Source organism: Mustelus asterias, chromosome 18 (genome assembly GCF_964213995.1).
Source record: "Mustelus asterias chromosome 18, sMusAst1.hap1.1, whole genome shotgun sequence".
NCBI classification, from domain to species: domain Eukaryota; kingdom Metazoa; phylum Chordata; class Chondrichthyes; order Carcharhiniformes; family Triakidae; genus Mustelus; species Mustelus asterias.
This window is the reverse complement of record NC_135818.1, coordinates 84964130-84987857: the sequence shown is the minus strand read 5'-3', so window position 1 is coordinate 84987857 and position 23728 is coordinate 84964130. Positions and strand designations below refer to the sequence as shown.

The window sequence follows — 23728 nt, the reverse complement described above, 5'->3', positions numbered from 1 at the left end:
GAATTATTGCAACCCCTGCCAAGTGAGTACAGCATCCTGGTTTGCGTTTGCTGGTTCCCTGCCCCTTGCACATCCTGTTCCTATCTTCCTTTGGGGGAAGCAGGTTCTACCTAGAATCATAGAAACTTACACCACAGAGGGACACATCATGCCTGTGTCAGCTCTCTGTAAGAGTCATCCATTTAGTCTCACACCTTTGTGCTTTGTCCTGACGCTGAGTAGCAATAAATTAATTAATTCTCAGTTCATGATGTGCCTGTATTTCACAGTCAGATATCCTGGATAAGATTTCCCACCTGGGATCATGTTTGCTGGGAATGTTGTCTGTAAGATGGAGAAATGAAAAAATAGAATCGAACATATTGGAATAATTCATCCAAAACCAGATTTCCGTGTGTTTTATAATTTTGTGCATAATAGTGCAAAGAATACATTCCTTTCAGGCGCCTGCTGCTCTTTCATTATTCTCAGCTGCTCTATGGTGGTTTTCTTTGAAGCAGGTGACATTTAAAATACAACACAAAAAATGACATTTGGCCCACAATGCCTGTGCCAGTGCTTTGAACGAGTTATCTAATTAGTCCCCCCTCGCCTACTCTTTTCCCTTTGTCCTATAAATTTTACCCCTTTGAATATATATGCAGCTACCTTTTTATAGTTATTATTGAATCGGTTTCCACCACCCTTTCAGGCAATGTATTCCAGATCATAACAACTCGCTGTTTAAAAGAAAAAAATGTCCCATGTTGTCTTTGGATCTTTATATGTCTGCTGGTTACTGATTTTTCTGCCATTAGAAACCATTTCTGCTTATTTATTTTATTCAACACCTCAGGTCTCCTTATTCTCCAAAGGAGGAAAATCCTGTTTCTTTAGCTTCTCCATGTTGAACTGATCAAAAGAAGACATTTCAAAAGCACCATCCATGAAATTGGGAAAAATTACTTCACTGATCTTCTGGGATCAGATAATCAAGGCTGTGTTTTTACATATTTGCATTAGTGATTTGATTTGCATGTTAAAGTGAGGCTTGTAAATAACTTGAAGAAACTACTATGAAAAAATGAAAAGAAACAAGGGGGGGATGATTCTTTCCCAAACATTTTAAGTGTCAAGTTCATAGGAAAACTGGAGTAATTCACGTTTTTTTCACTAGGAAGGCAGAGAAGAATCTTCCACACTCTGTGCAATGCAGAGGCCACCAGCGTGAATATCATTAGATTTCTGGGGGTGGGCCTATTCATGCTGGGGAGGCTGAAATGCACAGAGGCCCCAAAGTGTCAGCCTCTCTTTTGCTGGCCAGCTCAATCATTGGCCAGCCCGGACCCCTGCAGTGCTGCCCCCCCAACATCCCGCGGCACGATCATCCTTTCGGCCGATGTGCGATTCTCCCGGCCCGCTGCGCTAAAAAATTAGCCATGATGTGGAGATACTAAAAAATTGGTACAGTGGAATGGGAGAATCACCCCCAAGATTATTCCAGCTATAAAATTGAGAAAATCGACAATGTTATAGACATTTGTTGAGAGTGACTGAAAGGACTTCTGTTTTCCCTGATCTTGTGATCAGCATAAAGTTTAATATTGATTTTATCTTTCTGCGCTTTTTCTTCAGTTACACACGTTCTTAGTGATGGAACTGCTGAAAGGCGGAGAGCTGCTCGAGCGGATCCGAAAGAAGAAGCACTTCAGTGAAACGGAAGCCAGTTACATAATGCGTAAACTGGTGTCTGCTGTCAGCCATATGCACGATGTGGGAGTTGTCCACAGAGACTTGAAACCTGAGGTACTGAATGTGTTCAAAACAGTACAGAGTAAGGAAGGTGGGACAAATGTCTGGATTTCCTACATTGGTCGGCGCTGCCTTTTTGTCTTTAAGTTAACTTTCCATTCTGTTTCCCATTTTTATTGTTTACAATTTATTGTTCTCCTGTGTTGTGCTCCCTGTCAGATTTCTGACATTTCTGCAGCCACTCTGATCTTAGTTGGTGAAACTTTTCTAGTAAACCCAAAATTAATTTTTCGCACAGTTTGGCTGCATCTATGATTACTGAATCCTCAACAATAGCAACTTCTTACACTCTTCTAAAACTGCCAAATATAACTAAAATATTTAACTAGTAGAATCATAGAATAATAGAATAGTTACAGCGTAGAAAGAGGACTATTTGTAATTTATTTTTACATGAAATATTTTTCTACCCATTCCTTACTGTGGAATACATTTGCCATCGACAGCCAGAAAGTTGAGTTTATGACCAACTAACTATTAATTGTATCTGGCCTTTAAGTTTGCTGCTTCTACATGACCCCTCACTATGAGAAATTACACAAATTCTATTTTGTTACCATAAACCTCCTCAAATGATTATAGTTTAAATGTATTTTTGTGCATTGCTAATATGCATTGTCTAGCATACAAGTCTAATTATGTGACTATGAACAAGTTAAAGACTTCGTTTGATAGGTGTCAGTCCTATACTATAAATCGCTTCATGACTTATTCACATCATACTCAACTGACAATGCCCATCAGCCCTGAGCCCACGCTTACTCCAAGAACCCGACCTTATGTGCCTTTCCCCCTCATCCTACCAAATGCTCCAGCATCAATTAATACAGCCCACAATTCAGACACCCTTCCTAAAGCCCTCCATACTGCCACATCAATCTCTACACTTAAAACAACCCTCTCAAAACATAACTCTTCAAAATATCTTCAATCATCTTACATAACTCTTCCCCCAAGCTTCAGTTGATGACTAATCCCATTGTAAGGTGCTTATAATGTATTAACTATTCCAAACAACCTCACTGACACTGAAAATTAACTACGGTAAGGGTAGAGTCTAGATTAATGTGGACTGTTGAGAGATTGTTTCCGCTGGTCAGGGAATCTTGAAGTCTCAGGGTAGGGGACCAGTCATTGGAGACCTAGATGAGGAGAAATTGCTTCAGTCAACAGGTTGTGAATCTTTGGGATTCTCTAACCAGAGGGTTGTCAAAGCCCTATCATTGAATACAATTAAGGCGGGGTTAAACAGATATTTGGTGTTTTGGGGAATTAAGGGGAGTGGGGGTGAAAATGGAGTTGAAGTCCAAGATCAGCCATGAATGGTAGAGCAGGCTGGATGGGCCAAGTGGTCTACTCCTGATCCTATCTGCTCTGTTCTTGTGTCTCACTCTCCAAGCTTTAATTGTTGGAGACGATGGAAATGTCTTTTTTTTCCAACTTTTCATTTCTGTCTTTTTTCCCTTCCTTTCAATTTCTATTTCTCTTTCTTTACTTGGTTTGACATTGGGTCGGGTGTTTGTGGGGAATCCACTGGGGGGGTCAGAGGTGTGGGGCGAGTCCTGTCAGGAGGTTCGGTCTGCGTCTTTACAATAGTCACCCAGGTTTCAAAGAGATTAACTTTTTCTAAATAACTGTTGGTGTAATGCTGGCAGAATTATCCAAAGTTTGCAGTTTAAATTGCATTTTCAGATGATTCACAGTGTAGGGCAATTGCCCAGAGGACATTTGCACTTCTGGTATATTGCCATGCAAATGCCTCCCTGTAAAGTTCGGAGAGGTATTCCCCAGTGCATTTTTTTGGGGTACCCCCCTTTCCGAGCTGGGAAGCTCGGAAGTTACGGCCCAGTCTATTAAATTTAATTCGCCATGTACCTGGTGTCCTCCAGTAATGACAAAACATGAGGTAGATATCCACGCAAGTTACAACGACCATTTGTTTCCAAAACAGTGTATCGACAATCTACCTTCCTGAGGATAATCCCACAATGGAACAAGCTACCAAAGGAAATAGTCACAGCCCCATCACTGGCAATCTTCAAGACCCATCTTTATATTGTTTCCATTTAGACTTTTTCAGCGTGCCTGACTTAGCTCGTGCTACCCATGTCAATGCTGGCAGAATGTGGATATTAGTCTGTAACGTTGATCCAACCAGAGCACAAGCAGAAACATTAGTTTATTTGATTTGAACATTTTCTTGACTGGCTCTTTTCTGATTCAATTAATATACTTGTCCAGGTCCATGGATCGAGGCTCCATGCTGGAGTCTAAATGTGATTATATTGGACCAGCCCCCTTTGTCTTAGCCTCAGCAGTGGACACTCAGTGGATACCGGGGGTATTCTCTGACCCCCAACCACGTGTTTCTCAGCGGTGGGAGGTGGCACGCTGGCAACAGGCAATGGCATTTCCCATTGATGTCACCCCATGCTGCCATGAAACCAACGGGAGGGGGTGTGCAGCTAGCGGGACCAGAGAATCCCTTCAGCGTGAATGGCCAGAGAACTCCCCCACCTTTTCCAATCCCAACTGGTGTAAGCTGTGATCAGGAAAGCTAGTTATTGTTAAAAAGCCAACCCAACTGGTTCATTAAAAAAAAGAACTTGCGTTTAATGGAAATGTGCATTTGCAATGTAAATTTCTATTCTCCATAGCAGAATCATAGAATCCCTACAGTGCAGAAGGAGGCCATTCGGCCCATCGAGTCTGCACCGACCACAATCCCACCCAGGCCCTATCCCCGTAACCCCATGTATTTACCCTAGCTAGTCCCCCTGTCACTAAGTGGCAATTTAGCATGGCCAATCCACCTAACCTGCACATCTTTGGACTGTGGGAGGAAACATGAGCATCCGGAGGAAACCCATGCAGACACAGAGAACGTGCAGACTCCACACAGACAGTGACCCAAGCCGAGAATCAAACCCGGGCCCTTGGTGCTGTGAGGCAGCAATGCTAACCACTGTGCCGCCGTGCCGCCCCATGCTATTTCTATAGCACCTTTCACAACCTCACGATAGACCAAAGCACTTTACAGTTAGTAACTACATAACTGACCTGAATTCTGTGACAACAAATTACTATTACGTATTCATACTCCTGTGCCATGAAAAGCTGCTTGCTGTAGAAAGTGTATAAAACACTAATTATACAGAAACAGAAATAAATTGTTCTTTGTAACCGAAGCAGCATGTGAAGCTTTGGATTTATTAATAGTGTTCAAGGTCAGGGAGAATGAATACCGTAACTTTCCTAATAAACCATAATTTCGTGACTAGAATAAATATTTTTCTTTTAATTGCATACATTGATGTAGGAAGCAACACCAGGAGATATTGAGCTAGCTGGCGAATGCCTTTATTGAACAAACCTACTGGGATGAGTATAGTGTATTGAAGTTACTTTAGCTTAGGTTATGTTGTGCTTTATAACACTGAGCTTAACTCCATATAGCTATACTGTGTTACTTGCATCACACTAATCATTAGTTTTGTAGAAATCCACTTAATCCAGTGTACATGAGTATTGTGCTCTCTTTATGGTTGGAATCGTCCCAAAATTTGTCAGAGTGTGAGTCTCAGTGAGAAAACCGGTTTGCAGCTTTCCAGTTGTAGAGCGGAGTTTTCTCTGCAGGTTGTCTGGCACTTTGTGTACAGAGAATTGGGAGTCGTTGTTTGCAGTGGACCTCTGGCCAGGTGGGACCTGATAGAGCCAAAAAGGTCGCTTCCACAGAGATCAGAGCGCCATCTTTAAAGAATGCCACGATCTGTGCAAAAAATAAACCCCACTCCCATGGACACAAAGAACCCCCACAAGCATCGGAGCGACCTCCGCCCCCTCCCCTTACCCTACAAGCATCAGACAACCCCTCCCCACAAGCATCAGGCACTCCCCCATACAAACATGGGTGCACTCCCCCTGACCACAAGCATTCAGGCATCCCCGACCTCACAAGCATCAGGGCATACCCCCTCCACCACAAATAAGTGGAAACCCCTCCCCAGTGGGGCTTCCCAGAGGACCCACCCAGACACTGCCAGGGGCAGTGCTGGGTGACAGTGCCCCTCACCACCTGGGGGCTGTACTTAGCTGTGCGCCCCCAGCATGATCATCAAGACTGGTGTTCGTGTCCGTTTCCGAAATCCAGTAGTGCTTCGGGCCAGCGTGACGTCTCTCCGGCTGAGTGGAAAGGTACGTTGAAGGTGGAATTGGACGTCAGGGTGCTAATATTATAATGTATGCTATTCAGGACATGCCCTTCCTGGCCCTGAACCTATTGCATCATTGGTGAGGGGCAGGGAATATCCCAGAATGAAATCTCGCTGGCACAAATCCCGTTTTTGGCCCCTCTCGAGATTTAGTGGCCATTGCCGGATTTGCTAGCCCGGCCGCTAGATTGCAGCCCATAGTTGTCAAGCGTCGCATCCTTCTTTGAATGCAAAGGAAAATCTAAAGGCCTCTCAGTCTCCTAATGGAGCAACAACATGCTATTCCATGGCCGGGGATGGTGTAATCAGAGGGGGTTGCAATGCAACGGCTCCATGCTTTGTGTTTACGCTGAAAGGTGTGACAAGGCCATTAGTAATAGTTCACATTGTTACAGCAAGAGTATTCCCAGAATTGAATGCTTTATGGGGACCTTTGCTCCACTATATTAACATAGCTGTGTCATTGGCCTGACTAACAATTGTACTTTCTGTCCCTCTGTCATTTACTGTAAAACTCTGTTGATCACCGACAATAAAGCAAGTTGCCACATTTCCAGTATTATTCTACCTAAGTCGGTGTTCTTTGTGCATAAGCCTGGGGTGGGAGTGGTTGGGGGTGTTGTGTGATCTTTGATGTGGGGATAGTTGTTTCTGGGTGGGGTGAAGAGAAAGCAATTTGCATCTTTTGTCTTTGACAGCACACCATCATTGAGCACCTCCAGACTTGACGTGCAGAGGTCAGCTCCTACAGCACAAACCTCGCTGGTTGTACTGTTTCAGTGTTGTCTTTAATAAATCAGCAACCAATGCACTCTCACACGAAAAGCTATTCATTAATCTCAGTGCTATACCAATTCAGGGTCAGTAAATTAATTAGTTGGCTGAAAGGCCAATTAAATGAGTTGTGTCAGGTTTGTGGGGGTTAGTTACTGAGTGAGGTGCCTCAGGGCCTGTTGTTGTCAACCCTAGAGATTCTAATTTACGTCACTGACTTGGACTCAGAAACTAATACAGCGGATGCGGGTGATACCAGACCAGAATGGGCAATCATAGAATCCCTACAGTGGAGAAGCAGGCCATTCGGTCCATCGAGTCTGCACCGACAGCAATCCCATCTAGGCCTTATCCCTGTAACCCCACATATTTACCCCGCTAATCCATCTAACTTATGCATCCCGGAACACCAAGGGGCAATTTAGCACTGGAGGAGGCAGCCCAAGCGTTCTAGACTGGGTTGAATAAAATATACTTGTGGATAGAATTATAACAGATCAAATTGGTTGAGGACAAGTGAGAATGCAATTCTTGGGGGAGATGAGAATTTGTTTTATGCAACGGGCAGCTGTGATCTGGAATGCACTTGTTGAAAGGGTAAAACATGCAGATTCAACTGCAGCTTCTGAAAATGGATTGGATAAATGCTTGACAAGGATAACTTTGTAGGGCTATTACAGATAGAGCAGGGGAGTGGAACTGCTCAGACAGCTCTGTCCAAGAGGCATAATGGATCAAATGGCTTCAGTCTGTACTTTAAGGTCGTATGTCTTTACAGTAAAGACCGGCTGTCTTGTTTACCTGCATAATAGCAGTTATTTACTCCAAAAGAATTCAGTTGTGTAAAACAATTTGAGATTTGTTGATGTGACAAGGCATGAATGAAAGCATTTTATATTTACCCATCTGTTTATCTTTCTGAACATTAGCAGAAATCTGTAGCTCTTTTTACTAACTATCCTAATTGTAATATTTTACAGAAGGCCCATTGAAATTAAATTAACTCCTTTTGAATACTTGAACGTTCTTTCCTGTCTGTCACATGTACACTTTTCAGATAGGTGTCTGGAGTACTAGGTCCAAAGATCAGAAGGTCTCAAGTTTCTTTGTGACTTAACTGGGAGCTGATGTTGGCTTCAGTGCTTCAGGACTAGGAATTCAGTCAGTTATCCCGTTCCTGCACGTTATCCAATGGTCCTTATTAACAATTACATCTGGGCATTGGAGGAGAGCCAGATTAAAAGTAGTTGTGACAACCTTCATGATTGGAGAGCCTACAAGCACACACTGGGGGTGATGTTACCAAAAAAAATTCTAAGTGCTGAATGAGCGTGAAAATGGGAGAGAATCGTGCTGTTTTTTTGGGTGAGTTAAAAATCGAATCTTACCACACTTAGGGCCTGATTTTAAATGTGTTAAAGTCGGGTGTGAGGCCATTAACGCGATCCGCGTCCGCGCAGATTGCCACTTTACCGAAACCCGGGAATGGCAGCGATCTGCTTCGCGCCCAAAACGGGCGCAACGATGATTTAAATGTATTTGCGTGCATTTAAATTGCATTAATAAACTGCCCGCCCAACTTTATCAGCATTTCCCCCTTTACCACCGGGTTTGCCAATCCGGAACTGCGCCATAATGGACCTGCTAAATAAAAGTCTGAATCGGGCGCTCCAGCTTCTGAAGAGCACGTTCAGTGCTTCCAACGGCTCTCTGACTCAGATCAGTGGTGGGGGGGGGGCAGAAGGGAGGCGGGTCAGATCATTGTATGGTTGGAGGGGGAGGAGGGGAGTGAGGCCAGATTGTTATCTGGTTGGGAGGGGAGGAGGCGGGTCAGATGTATCTCTGGTGGTGGGGGGAGGAGGGGTAGGGCCGATCGTTGTCTGGTGGTGGGGGGGAGGGCTGATCGTTGTCTGGTGGGGAGGGAGGAGGAGGTGGGTCAGATGTTCCTCTGGAGGGGAGGGGGAGTGAGGCCAAACCATTCTCTGGGGGGGTTGGGAAATGAAGCAAGTTCGTTGTTGGAGGGGGGGAGGGAGTGAGGACAGATTGTTGTCTGTGGGGGGGGGGGGAGGAGGGAGGCGGGTAAGATGTATCTCGGGGGGGCGGGGGGGGGCAGATGGATCTCTGGTGGGGGGGGCAGGGGGGGTCCGCTGCCATTCTGCGGGCAATCGGTGGGGTGAAGGGGGGCAGAGGTGGCGATCGGTCTGGGTAATGGGGGGGTGGACAAGGGGGACAGTGATGTGTGTGGGTAGTGGGGGGGTGGATAAGGGGGGAAGTGATGTGTGTGGGTAGGGGGGGGTGGATAAGTGGGGAAGTGATGTGTGTGTGCACCATCGCTCCCGCTTTTTGCTCCTGGGCTGCTTTCTCCGCTTTCTGCTTTTTCAAAATTTTTTCTAACTGCGCATGCGCAGTTCAGAGCTCCGATCGTTTTGGCCGCGCTAAGCCCCACCCACAGCGCGACTGGGACTGGGGATGGCTGAGTGCATATGGGGATGCCTGAAAGCAGATTTCTAAATCGGATCTGCATTATGCCCAGAATCAGCACTTAGAATGAAAATGGTAAAATCGGGCCCTTAGAGGAAAAAAATGAAGGAAGATCTTTTTCCCACCAGCAGAGGGAGGAGGCGGGGCCTAAGCTTGCCAAAAGCCAGTAGCTTGCAGCAGAGGGCGCCATTGCATATGCTCAGATTTCTCTGTTCTGTGCAATAGCACAGAGATAGAGAGATCTTTTAGGCACCTTCCCCCAGCTATTGCTGGGCTCTGCAACCAATAATTTGCTCCCCACTCCCCCACATGGACTGATCGATCGTCTATCCTCTCCCCCCCCCCGGCCGCTCCCAGCACGTAGGCCGCTCCCAGCACGGACCGGCCAATCCTGGTTGCAGAGTGTACAGCGCCCTCCCCACGATTGGCCTGCGTTCTCCTATCTTGCCCGGCCCCCTCAGGAACCGTCCCCCACCCCTGAATGGGGGCCTCAATGGGCTCTGGTCCTACCAGCAAGGCCGTCACAACAGGTCCCCATTGAGAGGACCATACATAATCCTCCTCGGTGAGGACTTTCACAAGTGAAGCCGCATAGGCAAGTGAGCCCGGACGATCACTATTCAGGCGTGAGGCTGATCTTGCCAGATATCCGGTGCTGGTAAGATCGCAAGAGATGCGAACCCGATTTTCTGGCTCTCTCACGATCTTACCAGCTCGCCCCACCCATCGACCAGCAGGCAAAATGGTAAGATCACTCCCACAATCTATTTATACCCATGTAGATTGGGCCCATGGGTAAAATTCTGAAGGCCTCCTGATGCCAGGAAATTTGTAGTCCAGCTTATAAGCACTTAGAAAAGGTAATGTAGTATAGGGTCTGGCATATAGAGGGTTAATGTGGGTCTGAGTCCAGGTACCCCGTGCAGGTAAGTAAGAGAGCACATGACCTGCACCCAGGGTCAGTCTGGTATGTTGGTCAGAGACGTGAGTTCTAGCAAGCATGGAGACAGCTCCCAGATTGTACCCTTTACTGTATATTTGTAAGTAATTCCCCAAGAGTCAGTAAAGACTTACAGTTAACTGATGTAAAACGATGAAGACTTCTTCAGACTTACCCAACTGTAACCAATACCCTACAAGAGGTAATACTGTGAAAGTAAAAGCAAGTGTGGAACTAAAGCCAGAAAAGCTGTCAGCCGGTATAGCTGGAATTGTTCAATTTTTGATATCCTTCCTCATTGAGATATTTTTCAGAAGGGTAGGACAATTTGATAAGTTTGCCCACCACCAACATTCTGTGTTTCATTGTATTAAACTCTAGGACAGTTGATCTATTGAATTGCTTTTTCCATATGAGCCATTTTGAAGAGTACTCCACCTGAACTATAGTCAAATCAGTCCCTAAATTTAACACGTCTCTCTCGCTCTCTTTTTCTCTCTTTCCCTCACTCATTCTTGCACATTCTTGCGTGTACGCTCTCGTCTTTCTCTCTCACATGTGCAATAATTCATCAATTAGGCAGATGAGAAATTTTCTGTAAGTCCGTTTACTTAGGTCCCCAGTTTCGGATGATTGTACTGGCCTTGGGTCTGTGTATTATTGCCCAGTGTTGACCCACTGCTACTGTGATCCTGCTTTGTTGCAGTAGGTCATTGTTCATTTGCGGCTACTGCTGAATTTTGATTTGGAGAAGATCTTCTGAGAAAAACTGTTGAACTTCAATCACGTTCAGCTTTTCTTACATGCCCAGCAGACAGCTGCACCCTGATTTCTTGCAAATTTCGGGCTCAGGTTCAGCCGGGTAAAGGCAACTTTAGAAGTAAAATACTTCAAATTCTTATTTTACTACTTCAGTACGGGGCAATCTTACCAAAAAAAGTCTAAGTGCCGAATGAGAATGAAAATGGGTGAGTTTCAGACCCATTTTTTGGTGAGAGAAAAATTCAAATCCTATTACACTTAGAAAAAAAATGAGGCAGTGTGATTCTCACCATTAGGGGGAGTGGATGGAGTCTATTCACACCGGGAAGCCGACTGATGACTGCTAGAGGACACTATTGCAAATGTGCCTGATCTCCCAATGCACTATGTGCAATAGTACATAGCACATTGGGAGATAGTCACTCCCCTCCTACTCCCTTGGACATTGCCTTCACCACCGCCGCCAATCATGCGCCCGATTGCTCCTCCCGGACGATTCTGTCCCGACTCACTAATAATATTTAAATCTTAATTTCTCCTAATAAAATCCTGTAATCAGCCCCCACTGGCAATTCAGTGCCAGTATCATCGTGAGAGCCAAGAAACCAGGTGCAACCCCAGTTTTTCGCCTGTCTCGCGATCTTACTGGCTCACTACTCCGATGTCGCTGGCATGATGAGCCGGTAAGTTCACCCCCTACATGTCTCGATAAGGTTATAGCAGTAGTATGCGCACTTTTTCTGCTGTTAAACTGGTGTCATATTTAAACTCCATTGTGCTGTATTAAGCAGAATTGAGAGGAGCTTTTCCAATATTTATCCTTTCAAGAGTCAGATTGGCAAACTCTCCAAAGAAGCATTAGCTTTAGCAGTTCTTAATACTCCTCTGCATTGAATGGGATTGGTCATATTTATTATATGTTTTGTGCATTTTTGCCTCCTCGGTCTATATCTCTGCATATTTCTTCAGAGCCTTGCAAAGATTTTCACCATATACAAAACTAATTGCAACGTGGCTACATTGTGACTCAATGACCAACCTCCAGCATTGACAAAACAAAACAAAACCATCATGACTCAACCTGAGAACTGACAAGGTTATTCCTAATAATCTAGCAAATCACTGGCTATCAAAGTGCAAAAATAGATTAACTTTTTGAGTGTGACCTCTTCACCAGTTAGGTGGAGGTGGGGTGGGGCAAGGGGATAAGAGAATGCGGCGGCGGGGCAGGGGGTGATCCCTGCTTTGTCAGGTAGGTTGCTGAACTAAACATTGTGAGTTGGGCCCTCAATTGGGCTTCCCAGTAGATTTTGTGTGTGGGTGTATGGCACAAGCTCCCATGTGGGACATTGCTTATGTTGAACCATTGAGAAATGCCATGTGACATGAGGGACAATGCTAAATAATTGGCAATGTTCAACTGCATTTGGCATTTGCTTCACTATATTAAAATGACCATGCTCATGTTTTGATATAAATGGGTTATGAATCACATCTCTTCAACTTAATCTGATTTACCCATTTACATTTCGTTCTCTGAGATGCACAAATACTTGTAGCTTGATTTTGCATCAAAAAATACTGATGCAATTGGTATTTTTAGTTTGCTGTGTCAGCTTTTAGGAAGACAAGATTGATCCTCAAGTTGCAAGTAATAGTCTAATCTATTGGAAGAATGCTACATTTTACAGGAATATGCTATAAAAAGGACATTATGGTTCAATGTTACCAGAACATTTTGTAGCTATTGAGTGATGAAATTTAATAATAATCCTGTTTCTATTTTTTCCCGCCCAACTCTTGTTCTGTAGAACTTGTTATACGCTGATGATAATGACAGCACTGAAATTAAAGTCATAGATTTTGGGTTTGCACGATTGAAACCTCCTGATAATCAGCCTTTGAAGACCCCATGCTTTACCCTGCATTACGCAGCTCCTGAACTACTGAAGGATGATGGTTATGACGAATCCTGTGATCTTTGGAGTTTGGGTGTTATTCTGGTAAGTTGGTGGCAGGGTAAAGTTCGATATCCCTGGGAAGTCTGGTGCAAGTTTCTCATTCTTCTCTCTTTCTCTCACTCCCTCTGTCTCCAGTACATAGGAGATGGAGATGCCAGCGTTGGGCTGGGGGTGGGCACAGTAAGAAGTCTCACAACACCAGGTTAAAGTCCAAGAGGTTTATTTGGAATCACCAGCTTCATCAGGTAAAGGAGCAGCGCTCCGAAAACTCGTGATTCCAAATAAACCTCTTGGACTTTAACCTGGTGTTGTGAGACTTCTTACTGTGTCCATTAAATATATATATAGAAGTTCATGATCAGAAACATCAAATCTTGAGACAGCACAGAATGTCTTTCAGCTTATCTCACCTGCACTCATTCTCTGAGTAATTCGTACTCCCTTTCCTTTTAACATCTATTATTAGTTTTGTAGCCACCATTCTTTATGGTCGGGCATTCCAATAGTCCTCAATGTAAAAAAAAACTCCAAACTTTCATTTCATTTTCGTAGTAACCTTAAATTTGATGTCCTCTAATTATCAACCTATAGGAATGGTTTATCATAACTCCTCATAATATTGTGTCATCATTTCTTGAACGTTGATTTACTACTTAGCTTAAAAAAAATGTTGACCTGTAATTCCTGAGACTGGGAATGGATGGAGTAGGGAATTGCGTGGAACCCAAATCCACCAGAGTTCCACTCCTTTCTCAGTCCTATCGCATATTCTTTGGGACAAACTCATAATACACGTATAAAAGTGACAGCTCAGTTTCAGCTGTGCCATCAATCACAGAGCAATGCCGAAATTGGCATGCAGGAACACAAAGGAGCTTTTCAATTTAAAGAACTCCGCATGACAGCTAATGCTGTGGTATGGTAGTTAAGTGAGATTTCTCCATTAATCCCTTCCCCTCAACACCTCCCGCCAAAGCCTGATCAGGTGAGTACCCTAATTGTAATGGAAATGGAATTGGTACCAACTCATAGGGCGGGATTTTCTGACCGCGCTTGCCCTAAAACCAGAAAATCCCGCCCGAGGTTAACAGACCGTTGCATGGTCCGTGTCCCGCCCACTACGATTCCCGTGGCGAGCGGGACTGGAAGATTCCGCACATTATGTTAAAATTGACTTTCAAAATAGTGCGAGGGATGTTAGCAAGGTGTTGGTGGAAGTTCTACTCTGCACCAGGTGATCAACGTCTCTGTTCCCTCCGGCCTCCCTGGAATCTCCAATTCCACAAAACTGCTGTTTGGGCTCCTGGATGATCTCATTTGTAAGAGAGCCCACAAGCTAAACTCAAAGCTTTCAATACTCACTCTATAAATGCCTTTTTTTAAAAATAGTGTTTTACATTTAAAAAAACATTGTTGTGGACCCAAACACAAGGAAATATTTTCCCTTTCAGAGTTTAAACCTGGCGTGTTTTCATTTCTGACTGTTGTTCCCTCTGGCAGTATACCATGCTATCGGGGAAAGTTCCATTCCAGTGTGAGGAAAAGACATTGACATCCACCAGTGCTGAAGAAATCATGACAAAAATAAAACAGGGGGACTTCTCTTTTGAAGGGGAAGCTTGGAGAAACGTCTCGCAAGAGGCCAAGGAATTGATACAAGGTAAGAACAGGCAGTGACTGACCTTTTCTAACCCAGGGCCAAATATAGCATCCGAACCATCACTGCTTTAGACCCTGTTGAATTTAGATCCTGGCCTTTTATTTGAGTATAAAGTTATCAGTGGTAAATTGAACAACTCCTGAAACTTCAGCCTAATGATCCATTTCATAAAATGTTGCTGAGAGGAACACAAGGAATGTTATTGTATCAAAGAGCAGAGCAGCAGGTCCCAGTTGGTGTGAGATCCACCGCCTCCTACTCTTCAACACTTTATTCCTTTTCCTTCACCTTCGGACTTCCGTGAGAATTCCTACGGTTGACTCTGGGTTAAAATAGTCGCAGCCCCATTACAGTGAATGGATACCTCCTCATGGATACCCCTACCCACAGCACCCCAGTCGTTGAGCTGTAATAGAGAGCTTATTGGTCTCTCATGGAATTCTGCCTCTGTGAGTACCGACTCTCTTTTGGGTGTTGGACGGAGAGGAAGAGAAAGTTATTTCAGATTTTGTTTTAAGTCTAATTGATGTGTGTCAAACAGAATTCTGAACCTGACCTATTTGAGTGCACGAGCTAGAGTTGATTTGTTAACTATTTGTAAATTTGGATAATTTCCTGCATTACATGAGAACAAGGAGCAGGAGCCATTCGGCCCCTCAGTTGCACTGACAGAAGACACGTAAAGCTAGAAGGTAAAATAACTGAGTGGTTTGTTTGTAATTCTTCACGCTTTTCACTTGCAGGACTCTTAACCGTTGACCCAAACAAACGGATTAAAATGTCGAGCCTTCGTTTCAATGAATGGCTTCAGGACGGCAGTCAGTTATCATCCAACCCACTAATGACCCCAGACATTCTTGGTTCTTCAGGTGTTTCTGTTCATACGTATGTCAAGGCAACTTTTCATGTAAGTAAATTCTCTGTTTTCATTCTCATTATGATTGCTGTTTGGCTGTGATACCTGCAGTTACATGGGGTGGAATTTTACAAGATTTTTTCAAGTGTCCAGCTGGGGTGAAAATGGGAGAGTTCCTGATCCGTTTTTCAGGCGAGTTTTCATGCCCAATCTTAGTCACTGAAAAAATGGTTTAGACCGTTTCTTGCTGCTGCAGGCAGTGGGCTGGGCTTAATTCACCAGCCAGCCTGTAGAGGGAGCTACTGCACATGTGCAGACCTCAGATTCTGCACATGCTCAGGAGCAACTGCAGGGGTCTGACCCTGCTACTGCATGATGTGGAGATGCCGGCGTTGGACTGGGGTAAACACAGTAAGAAGTTTAACAACACCAGGTTAAAGTCCAACAGGTTTATTTGGTAGCAAAATCCACACAACCTTTCGGAGCCTTAAGCTCCTTCTTCAGGTGAGTGGGAATTCTGTTCACAAACAGGGCACATAAAGACACAAACTCAATTTACATGAATAATAGTTGGAATCCGAATACTTACAGCTAATCAAGTCTTTAAGATACAAACAATGTGAGTGGAGAGAGCATCAAGACAGGCTAAAGAGATGTGTATTGTCTCCAGACAGGACAGCCAGTGAGACTCTGCAGGTCCAGGCAAGCTGTGGGGATTACAAATAATGTGACATGAACCCAATATCCCGGTTTAGGCTGTCCTCATGTGTGCGGAACTTGGCTATCAGTTTCTGCTCAGCAACTCTGCGCTGTCGTGTGTCGTGAAGGCCGCCTTGGAGAACGCTTACCCGAATATCAGAGGCCGAATGCCAGATGCTACTGCAGGGAGCCTCAACCAGCCGCCAACTTCCCCGTGGCTGATCGTGAGCCCCACATCGCATGGGCATCTAGCCCCCACCACCCATACCGATCGGGGCCCCCTTTCCCCAATCCGATCACAACTGCAGAGCAGCAGGCCCCCCCCTCCCCAATCTGATCCCGTTGCAGAGTGCACAGCGGACCCCCTCCCCATCCCCGATCAGGCAGCCCCCTTCATGCTCTGTCCTCATAGGCCCTAACCTCCCTGGCACTGCCCAGTGGGCAGTGTCAAGGTACCAGCTGGGCATTGCCCAGATGCCAGGGTGGCACTGCCAACTTGCCCTCTGCCTCCCCAGGGGGCCTCAGTGGCCTTCAGTTCCACCGGCGGGACCAACAGGTCTGTTCCCCATTCATATGTAAATTAATATTTAAATATATTTAAATAAATTACTCAGTCTCTCGCCCATTTCCGATGAGAGGCTGACATCGCTGTAAATCTGACTCTCATAAAATCACGAGAGCTGAGAAATCGGGCGTGGTCCTGATTTCTCGGCTCTCGCACGATTTTACCAGGTCGCTCTGCCCTTCCATGGGCAGGGCAAGCCGGTAAAATTCCACCCATGGTGTCTCGAACAAAAGTTACTCTATTAAGATGCTTCACCAAGGAGAAAAGGGCAGACATTCATAGTAGGAAATAGGAGTTAACTGCAAATGCTGTCGATGTTACAGAAAACCATCTGAAGTGATTTAAACAGGGAGCCTATGGTCGCTGACCTGCACTCCTGGTCCAGTAAGATCCCTATTTTTATCCCTATTATCCCTCAGTTCCCTTATCCTTCCATATCTCCCTCCCCCAATCCCACAAACCACATTGGAGCGATGTCTCGTGATGGAGAACCTGGGCTAGTGACTGGGCCTCAAGAGTGGCCCTCCTTCATCTCAGTGGGCCACAAGATTGAAATTCGGGCTTGTTCATTAAGTATAAGATTAAATACATTTAATAGATGCCAATATTTCATAACAGCTTTTAAAAATGCTTCATTATTTATATATATATTTTTAATACTTTTCCAATTCAATCAAATCAAATCCAATTCAGAGTCTCAACAAGTTGAGACATTCCAGATCCAGGCTGACAAGACAGGGCGAGCGACCAAACCACCCTGTCCTGGGCCTGATCTACATGAGCCAAACTGATTGGAGATGGGGGAGGTTCCTCCTCCAAGACTTGAGCTCATTTGCATCTTAGCCAAAAGGCTGAGATACCGCTTTAAAAAATTGCTTCATATGAAAGATATGAAGCTTCAGTGTAACCTAATGACCTCAACCAAGTGCGGCCGACCATGGGCTGCCGACCATACTACACTTGATCTTAGCCAAAACGCCTTCATCATTTATATATTAATCAAACTGTCATCAACCTCAAATGGTAAAAACAAGGGAAATATTGATGCTTTGAATGCAGAGGGAGCAGGCAGCTTTCAAAGTCAATGTTGTGTGTCAGTATGCACCTCACTTTATTGCTTTACCTCTTCAAAAATCTTTGACCAAGCTTTTGGTCAATTGTCTGAACATCTTTTCACGCGGCTTGGTGTCAAAGCATCTTTGGGATATTTCACTGTGTTAAAGACTTTCTATAGATGTTGTTGCTGTCTCCGACATGGCTAATAAAATGAATTCTATGCATTGATTCCAAAAGAGAAAATGCTGGAAAATCTCAGCCGGTCTGGCAGCACCTGTAAGGAGAGAAAAGAGCTGACGTTTCGAGTCTAGGTGACCCTTTGTCAAATCATCTGGACTCGAAACGTCAGCTCTTTTCTCTCCTTACAGATGCTGCCAGACCTGCTGAGATTTTCCAGCGTTTTCCCTTTTGGTTTCGGATTCCAGCATCCGCAGTAATTTGCTTTTATCTGTGCATTGATTTCTTTTCACTGTTTGTTTGACCTATGCACAGGCCTTCAACAAATGTAAGAGGGAAGGCTTTTGCCTTCAGAATGTGGACAAGGCACCTCTGGCAAAAAGACGCAAGATGAAGAAAACCAGCACCAGTACCGAAACACGGAGCAGCTCGAGTGAAAGTTCCCACTCCTCCTCCTCTCAGTCCCATGGCAAAACCACACCAACGAAGAAGCTACAGCCCAACAACCCAGTAGACAGCAATAACCCGGACAGTATCTTTCAGTTCTCTGATTAAGCTGCCACAATCACCCTTTCACAATTTAAAAGAAATTGCATTTGTGAGTTTTTAATCATGAATTTGACTTTATCCTTTGAGGACCACAAGTTACATTATTTTTTTTAAGCGTTTCTCCCTCCAAAATGCCTGAAATATGTTGTGCTTTTAACTTATTCAAAAGCACAATATATATAAAGCAATGATAAATAGTTCCTTACTTCCCGACATTATCATTTGATTGGTTTTCTCTGGGGAATCTAAACTTAGGGATCATAAATGTGACAGTCACTATATATCCAATCAGGAATTCAGGAGGATATTACTACCACACGGAGTAATCACCGCAAGCAGAATAGATCTCTTTAAGGAGAGGCAAGATAAGTATACAGGGGAGAAAGGATATGCTGACAAAATTAGATGGGGAAGGGTGGGAGGAAGTTCCTGTGGACCATTAACACCGGCATAAACCAGTTGGACTGAGTGGCCTATTTCTGTCCTGTGAATTCCATGTAACATTTCTGTGGAGCATTTATTCACTTTTCTGTGTCTTTTTTTAAAATGTGAAAGAATTGCTGCAGCACACGATGTTATCGGGTGCACTTTTCAAAGAACATTCGCACATATTTCTGTCCTGCAGATCCTACAAGGTACAAAGTAAGATGAAGGCACTGTGTTGGTCTGTTTACCTTTTTCTACAGGACTGAATCAAAAGTACGAAACTTACTGTACAGATCTACGATGGACATAACATATGCAATCAAGATGTGCAGGTGGCTCAGATATCTCACGTTATTTGCTTGCACTGTGCAACTTTAGAACCATCACCGTTTTGCTTTTAATTTTTTTCAGACACTTGCTCTGTGCTGCGCCGCAGACCTGCTCTGGTGTAGCTGGACGCAGAAATCACTCATAGCTGCCTGATGGGAACGCAGTCCTCCTCCCATCACCTCCCAGTCCATTCATCCACCCTACACCCTCGTCTCAAACTTGGAGACATCTGGCACGTGGCATGCTTTGTTCCATGTGACTGGTGGAGCGCCTTGTTTACCCATTCCCTCAGTTATTCATTGCTGGTTCAGAGATAGTGTATGGAGGGAAGGAGGAAATCCATATTCCAAATGGGGGAGAAAATCAAAGGTTTCCTTTCTCCCTCAAAATGTGTCACCAATTCTGACTGTGCAGTGTTTTTTAAATGTGACGTCAAGTGAATGACCGATATGGGAAATCTGAGTCTGAACACATCCTTTATATATATATATATATATGTTCTATTTTTAGGGGCCATATGGGAAATTTGCTTCTATATTGAAACAAAGGCTATTTGATAGTAATGTGTGCTCCTAATGCCACGTGCTTTGTTATTTATGTATTCTTTGGCACGTAGTCTGTTTATTTTTTTGCATGGATGATAATCGTGTAGCCAATCTGTTAGTACAAGTTTAAAGAATTGTGTTGCAACCATTAATTTAACTCGCACTGCGTCACAGCCAACAATTTGACTCCTCTGATGATTTTTCTGTAGTAGTGCTTTCTAAGTGACTGGTAATTAGTTAGCTGAGCGGTGAAGATCACCAGCTTCAGATTAATATGATTAATGCAAGAAATCCGGATTATGTAGTTCTGCATGTTTCTTACTCCCTGTTTATGCAGCAGAGAGACTCTTACAAAGAATTTGGGTTCGGTTGGGTGCATTCTGTTTCTTTGTGAACCTGTGCTCATAACTGCAGGTCAGATGTTAACAAAACATTGTGATGAAGGTGATCCATAGGAATCAAAGGAAGTAGAAAGTAAGCGACTCTGTCTAGTCTGCAGAAGTTTCTGTTAGATACTGTTACTCCTTTTTGGCAGCGGGAAACACATCTTCAAAACCCGCTGAATTTTACAACTGCAGAAAAGGAGTGGCTATTCTGTTCAGTTCTGATGTCCCAATTTTGATTCTTTGGCCGATAGCGTTTAGACCAAGTACTGAACATAAAAGGGGAAAAGAAAACAAATTACTGCAGTTGCTGGCAACCCGAAACATAAACAGCACACGCTGGAACCACTAAACAGGTCAGACAGCATCTGTGGACACAGAAACACGATTCGGGTCACTGGCCTTTCAGGCAATCTGTAACTTGAATCTCCAGTTTCTCTCTGAACAGATACAGCCTGGCCTGCTAACTTTTTCCAGCGTTTTCTGTTTTTTTTTATTGAATGTAAAGTCAGTCATAATGAAACAGGGAATCTAAAAGGATTTATAAATGAGCTTGGTATTCATGAGATTTTGAAAGCCAGTTGTCTCTGATTACTGTTATGTGAATAGGAAATTTATAAGCTTTCAGAACCCATTATTTTATTGAAAAGAAAACTTGATCTTCATGATCTACAATTTTTTGACCAAATAAAAGGCCAAGTAACTTTTTATATACTAATGTAACCTAGCCCACTAGCTGTCTTGCAAAGAAAAGCACAAATCTTTGTGCTTATGCACTTGATTGATTGGTGACTACATGCAATTGTTTGCATCCTTTTTCAATGAAGGGGCTAGAGGAACATTGAAAGCTACAATGTGGCCTGGCGTTGGAGCTGGAGCCTGCTGACGTAATTGGCCTTGAATCACTTTTATGCAGAAATGATGGCAAACTTTACACCGGTTTCAGCTCTGAAATTGCCAGCAAGGACTTTTCCAGAATTTCCTGCGGCGACCATCTGCCTACAACTGGCATAAAACAAGTGCAAATAGGTGTACTAGCGATTGGACTTATCTTCTGCCATGGTGCCTCACTTGAGGCCCACTGCCTCTGCTCCTGCTCCTCGTCCATTATTATGAAGAACAGCACTAATCCTGTTGCGAAAGGACATTCCTCCTGAATGTGCGGGAGGTGATCTACAAATTGTGTGTACACTGAGACTGACTGCATGTTGCTTCGGTATGATGCAGGTTCCGTAAGAGAATCACTATCCATTGTGCCAATATCAGCTGATTTTGACCATGATGATCCCAAATCATTGAATGTAAATCTACGTCAGCATGCTATTCATCCAAATTCAGGAATATGGGGAGGAGCTATGAAAATGAAGAGGCAGAGGGTCTCAACAGATGTATCTGGGGAAGAAAGGGAAACAGTTGAAGAAATTTGCTGGTGGGGATGTTCCAATGTAAACTGGTTGGAACCAGTTATGTGCAAATTTCCTCAGAAAAGGTGCTGCATCTCTCTTATGCCACGTTTACGCGGAAACTTTTCAGGAAATTTGGGCCGTTGTGGTTGCATTCTCTGGGTATGTTGCACTGTAGAATGATATATTTCTACATTGTGCATATTCTGTACTATTAGACAGTTTCTGGGGAGAGGAAGTTTCATCTTAAATGCCTTTCAATAGTGAGCTTTTTTTGTATATTTATGAGACTCGTTCAGCTTGGGAATTTTCTGAGTAAATAGGATCTCTGGACCTCCGTATTGAAAGTGTCCAAGGTGCTGTAATGTGGAGAAGTAAGTGGCTGTCAATCACTGGATTTCTGAATATTTGATGCACGGTTCAGACTGAATTTTACAAACTCTTCGAAATGCTATTTTCATAGTGAATGCAACGTCTTCATTGAGACTTTGTAAATATTAACTTGCGCTACCGAACAGGCTGCAGTGTTGATTTTGATTTTGCATCCAGGTTAAATATGCAGCTGATAGTTTGAAAGAGCTGCTGATCTTTCTTCAGTCTGTTTGAAGTCATCTTTATCTGGAGCTGTGTGCTCTTCACACTGCAGGATAATTCAGAGCATTTTCTCCCTGCAGATTTATACTGTTGAAGTTAAGCTTGCATAGCAACAGATTATAGGGAATATATATATGTTTTGCATACAGTTTTTAACCCTGTATAATACAGACTTTTTCTGACAGCTTAAAGATTTAATTGAAATCAGAATATTGTTGTTACAGGGCACTGCCATGTTGCTATATTTATTAAATATTTAAAGTATTTTAATGAGGGAAGAATAATTCAAACACTGAAGAGTTCATTGCAACTTTCTAGCGACTTATACTAATTTTTAAAAGTTGATAGCTTTATTCAGGTGAGTCAATGAAAGCTTCTAAGACTTTTTAGAACTTTAAAGTCAACTTGTTTTAACTATAGCTCCTTAAAGGAGGTTGGCAAATACTCATTGCAGTTTTTTTAGTGAGAATTTAATTGTGGTTTTATTGTGTGTAGTGAGAATTGTCCCAATGTGTAAATGTGCTATGAAATTGATGCAATTTAAAATATATATATATTTACAACAAAAAAGTTTCAGTAAATAATATTGTAGATCAGTTGATCCTTCCCCCAGAGGGAATGTTCCACGTAAGGATTGTGCTTATTTACATTTGCAAGAAAATGGCATTCATTTTTTTCATTGATTGAAGTGTTCAATATTGTTGTCCAAACTAATAAAATTGTATCTGCAGCAAACTTAAAGCAACTAAAGGGTAGGAATTTCAATTGATGCCCTTCTTGTACAAATCCATATAACCATAAAAAGTTCACATCACATGAGGCAGCTGTTCAGCCCATCATGCTTCCTGTCAGCTCTTTGCTAGAGCAGTCCAAAATTAAAACCCATAGCTTCACACTCCACCACGAGGGGGGAGGGAGGGAGGAGCGGGGGGTGGCGGCGGTGGCACAGTGGTTAGCACTGCTGCCTCACAGAGCCAAGGACCCAGGTTCAAATCCCGGCTTGGGTCACTGTCTGTGCGGAGTCTGCATATTCTCCCCGTGTCTGCGTCGTTTTCTTCCCAGATGCTCTGGTTTCCTCCCACAGTCCGAAAGACGTGTTGGTTAGATACATTGGCCATGTTAAATTCTCTCTCAGTGTACCCAAACAGGCGCCGGAGTGTGGCAACTCGGGGATTTTCACAGTAACTTAATTGCAGTGTTATTGTAAGCCTATTTATAAATAAACTTTACTTACCTTCCCCCAGCATCACAACCACCCCTCACCAACCCCGATCCACCCAGGGTATCTCATTCTGTGTGGAAGATTAATTCATTTTTCCCTCAAAATGCCCACTGCCCTCTGCCTAAACCACTCTGTTTTCACGCTTCAGTAGCCCTCAGCGTGAAGACATTTCTTCTAACCCCTTTCCTCACTCAGTCAAGCTCCTCAAGCTGTCAGTTTCACTGTCCTCGCTGCTGCAGAGTCCAGGCCCTGTTTCAGATACTCTGACAAAACATTACAACCAGAATGTTAAATGTTCTGATTGTTTGCAGCCTTCTCTGTTCTGCTCTAGATTTAGAACATA

General features: G+C 43.7%; 1 protein-coding gene across 2 annotated transcripts in view; it reads left to right on the top strand.

Moving 5' to 3' along the window:
* LOC144507326 (ribosomal protein S6 kinase alpha-5) overlaps nucleotides 1-23058 on the top strand; it is a 167604-nt gene extending 144546 nt beyond the window's left edge. For both annotated transcript variants that reach the window (XM_078234477.1, XM_078234479.1), the window contains exons 13-17: nucleotides 1615-1785; nucleotides 12771-12962; nucleotides 14421-14580; nucleotides 15324-15487; nucleotides 18249-23058. In XM_078234477.1, coding sequence (XP_078090603.1) covers nucleotides 1615-1785; nucleotides 12771-12962; nucleotides 14421-14580; nucleotides 15324-15487; nucleotides 18249-18488 — 927 coding nt within the window. In that variant the 3' untranslated portion in view covers nucleotides 18489-23058. The remainder of the gene's footprint in view (nucleotides 1-1614; nucleotides 1786-12770; nucleotides 12963-14420; nucleotides 14581-15323; nucleotides 15488-18248) is intronic.
* Nucleotides 23059-23728: the final 670 nt, after the last annotated feature.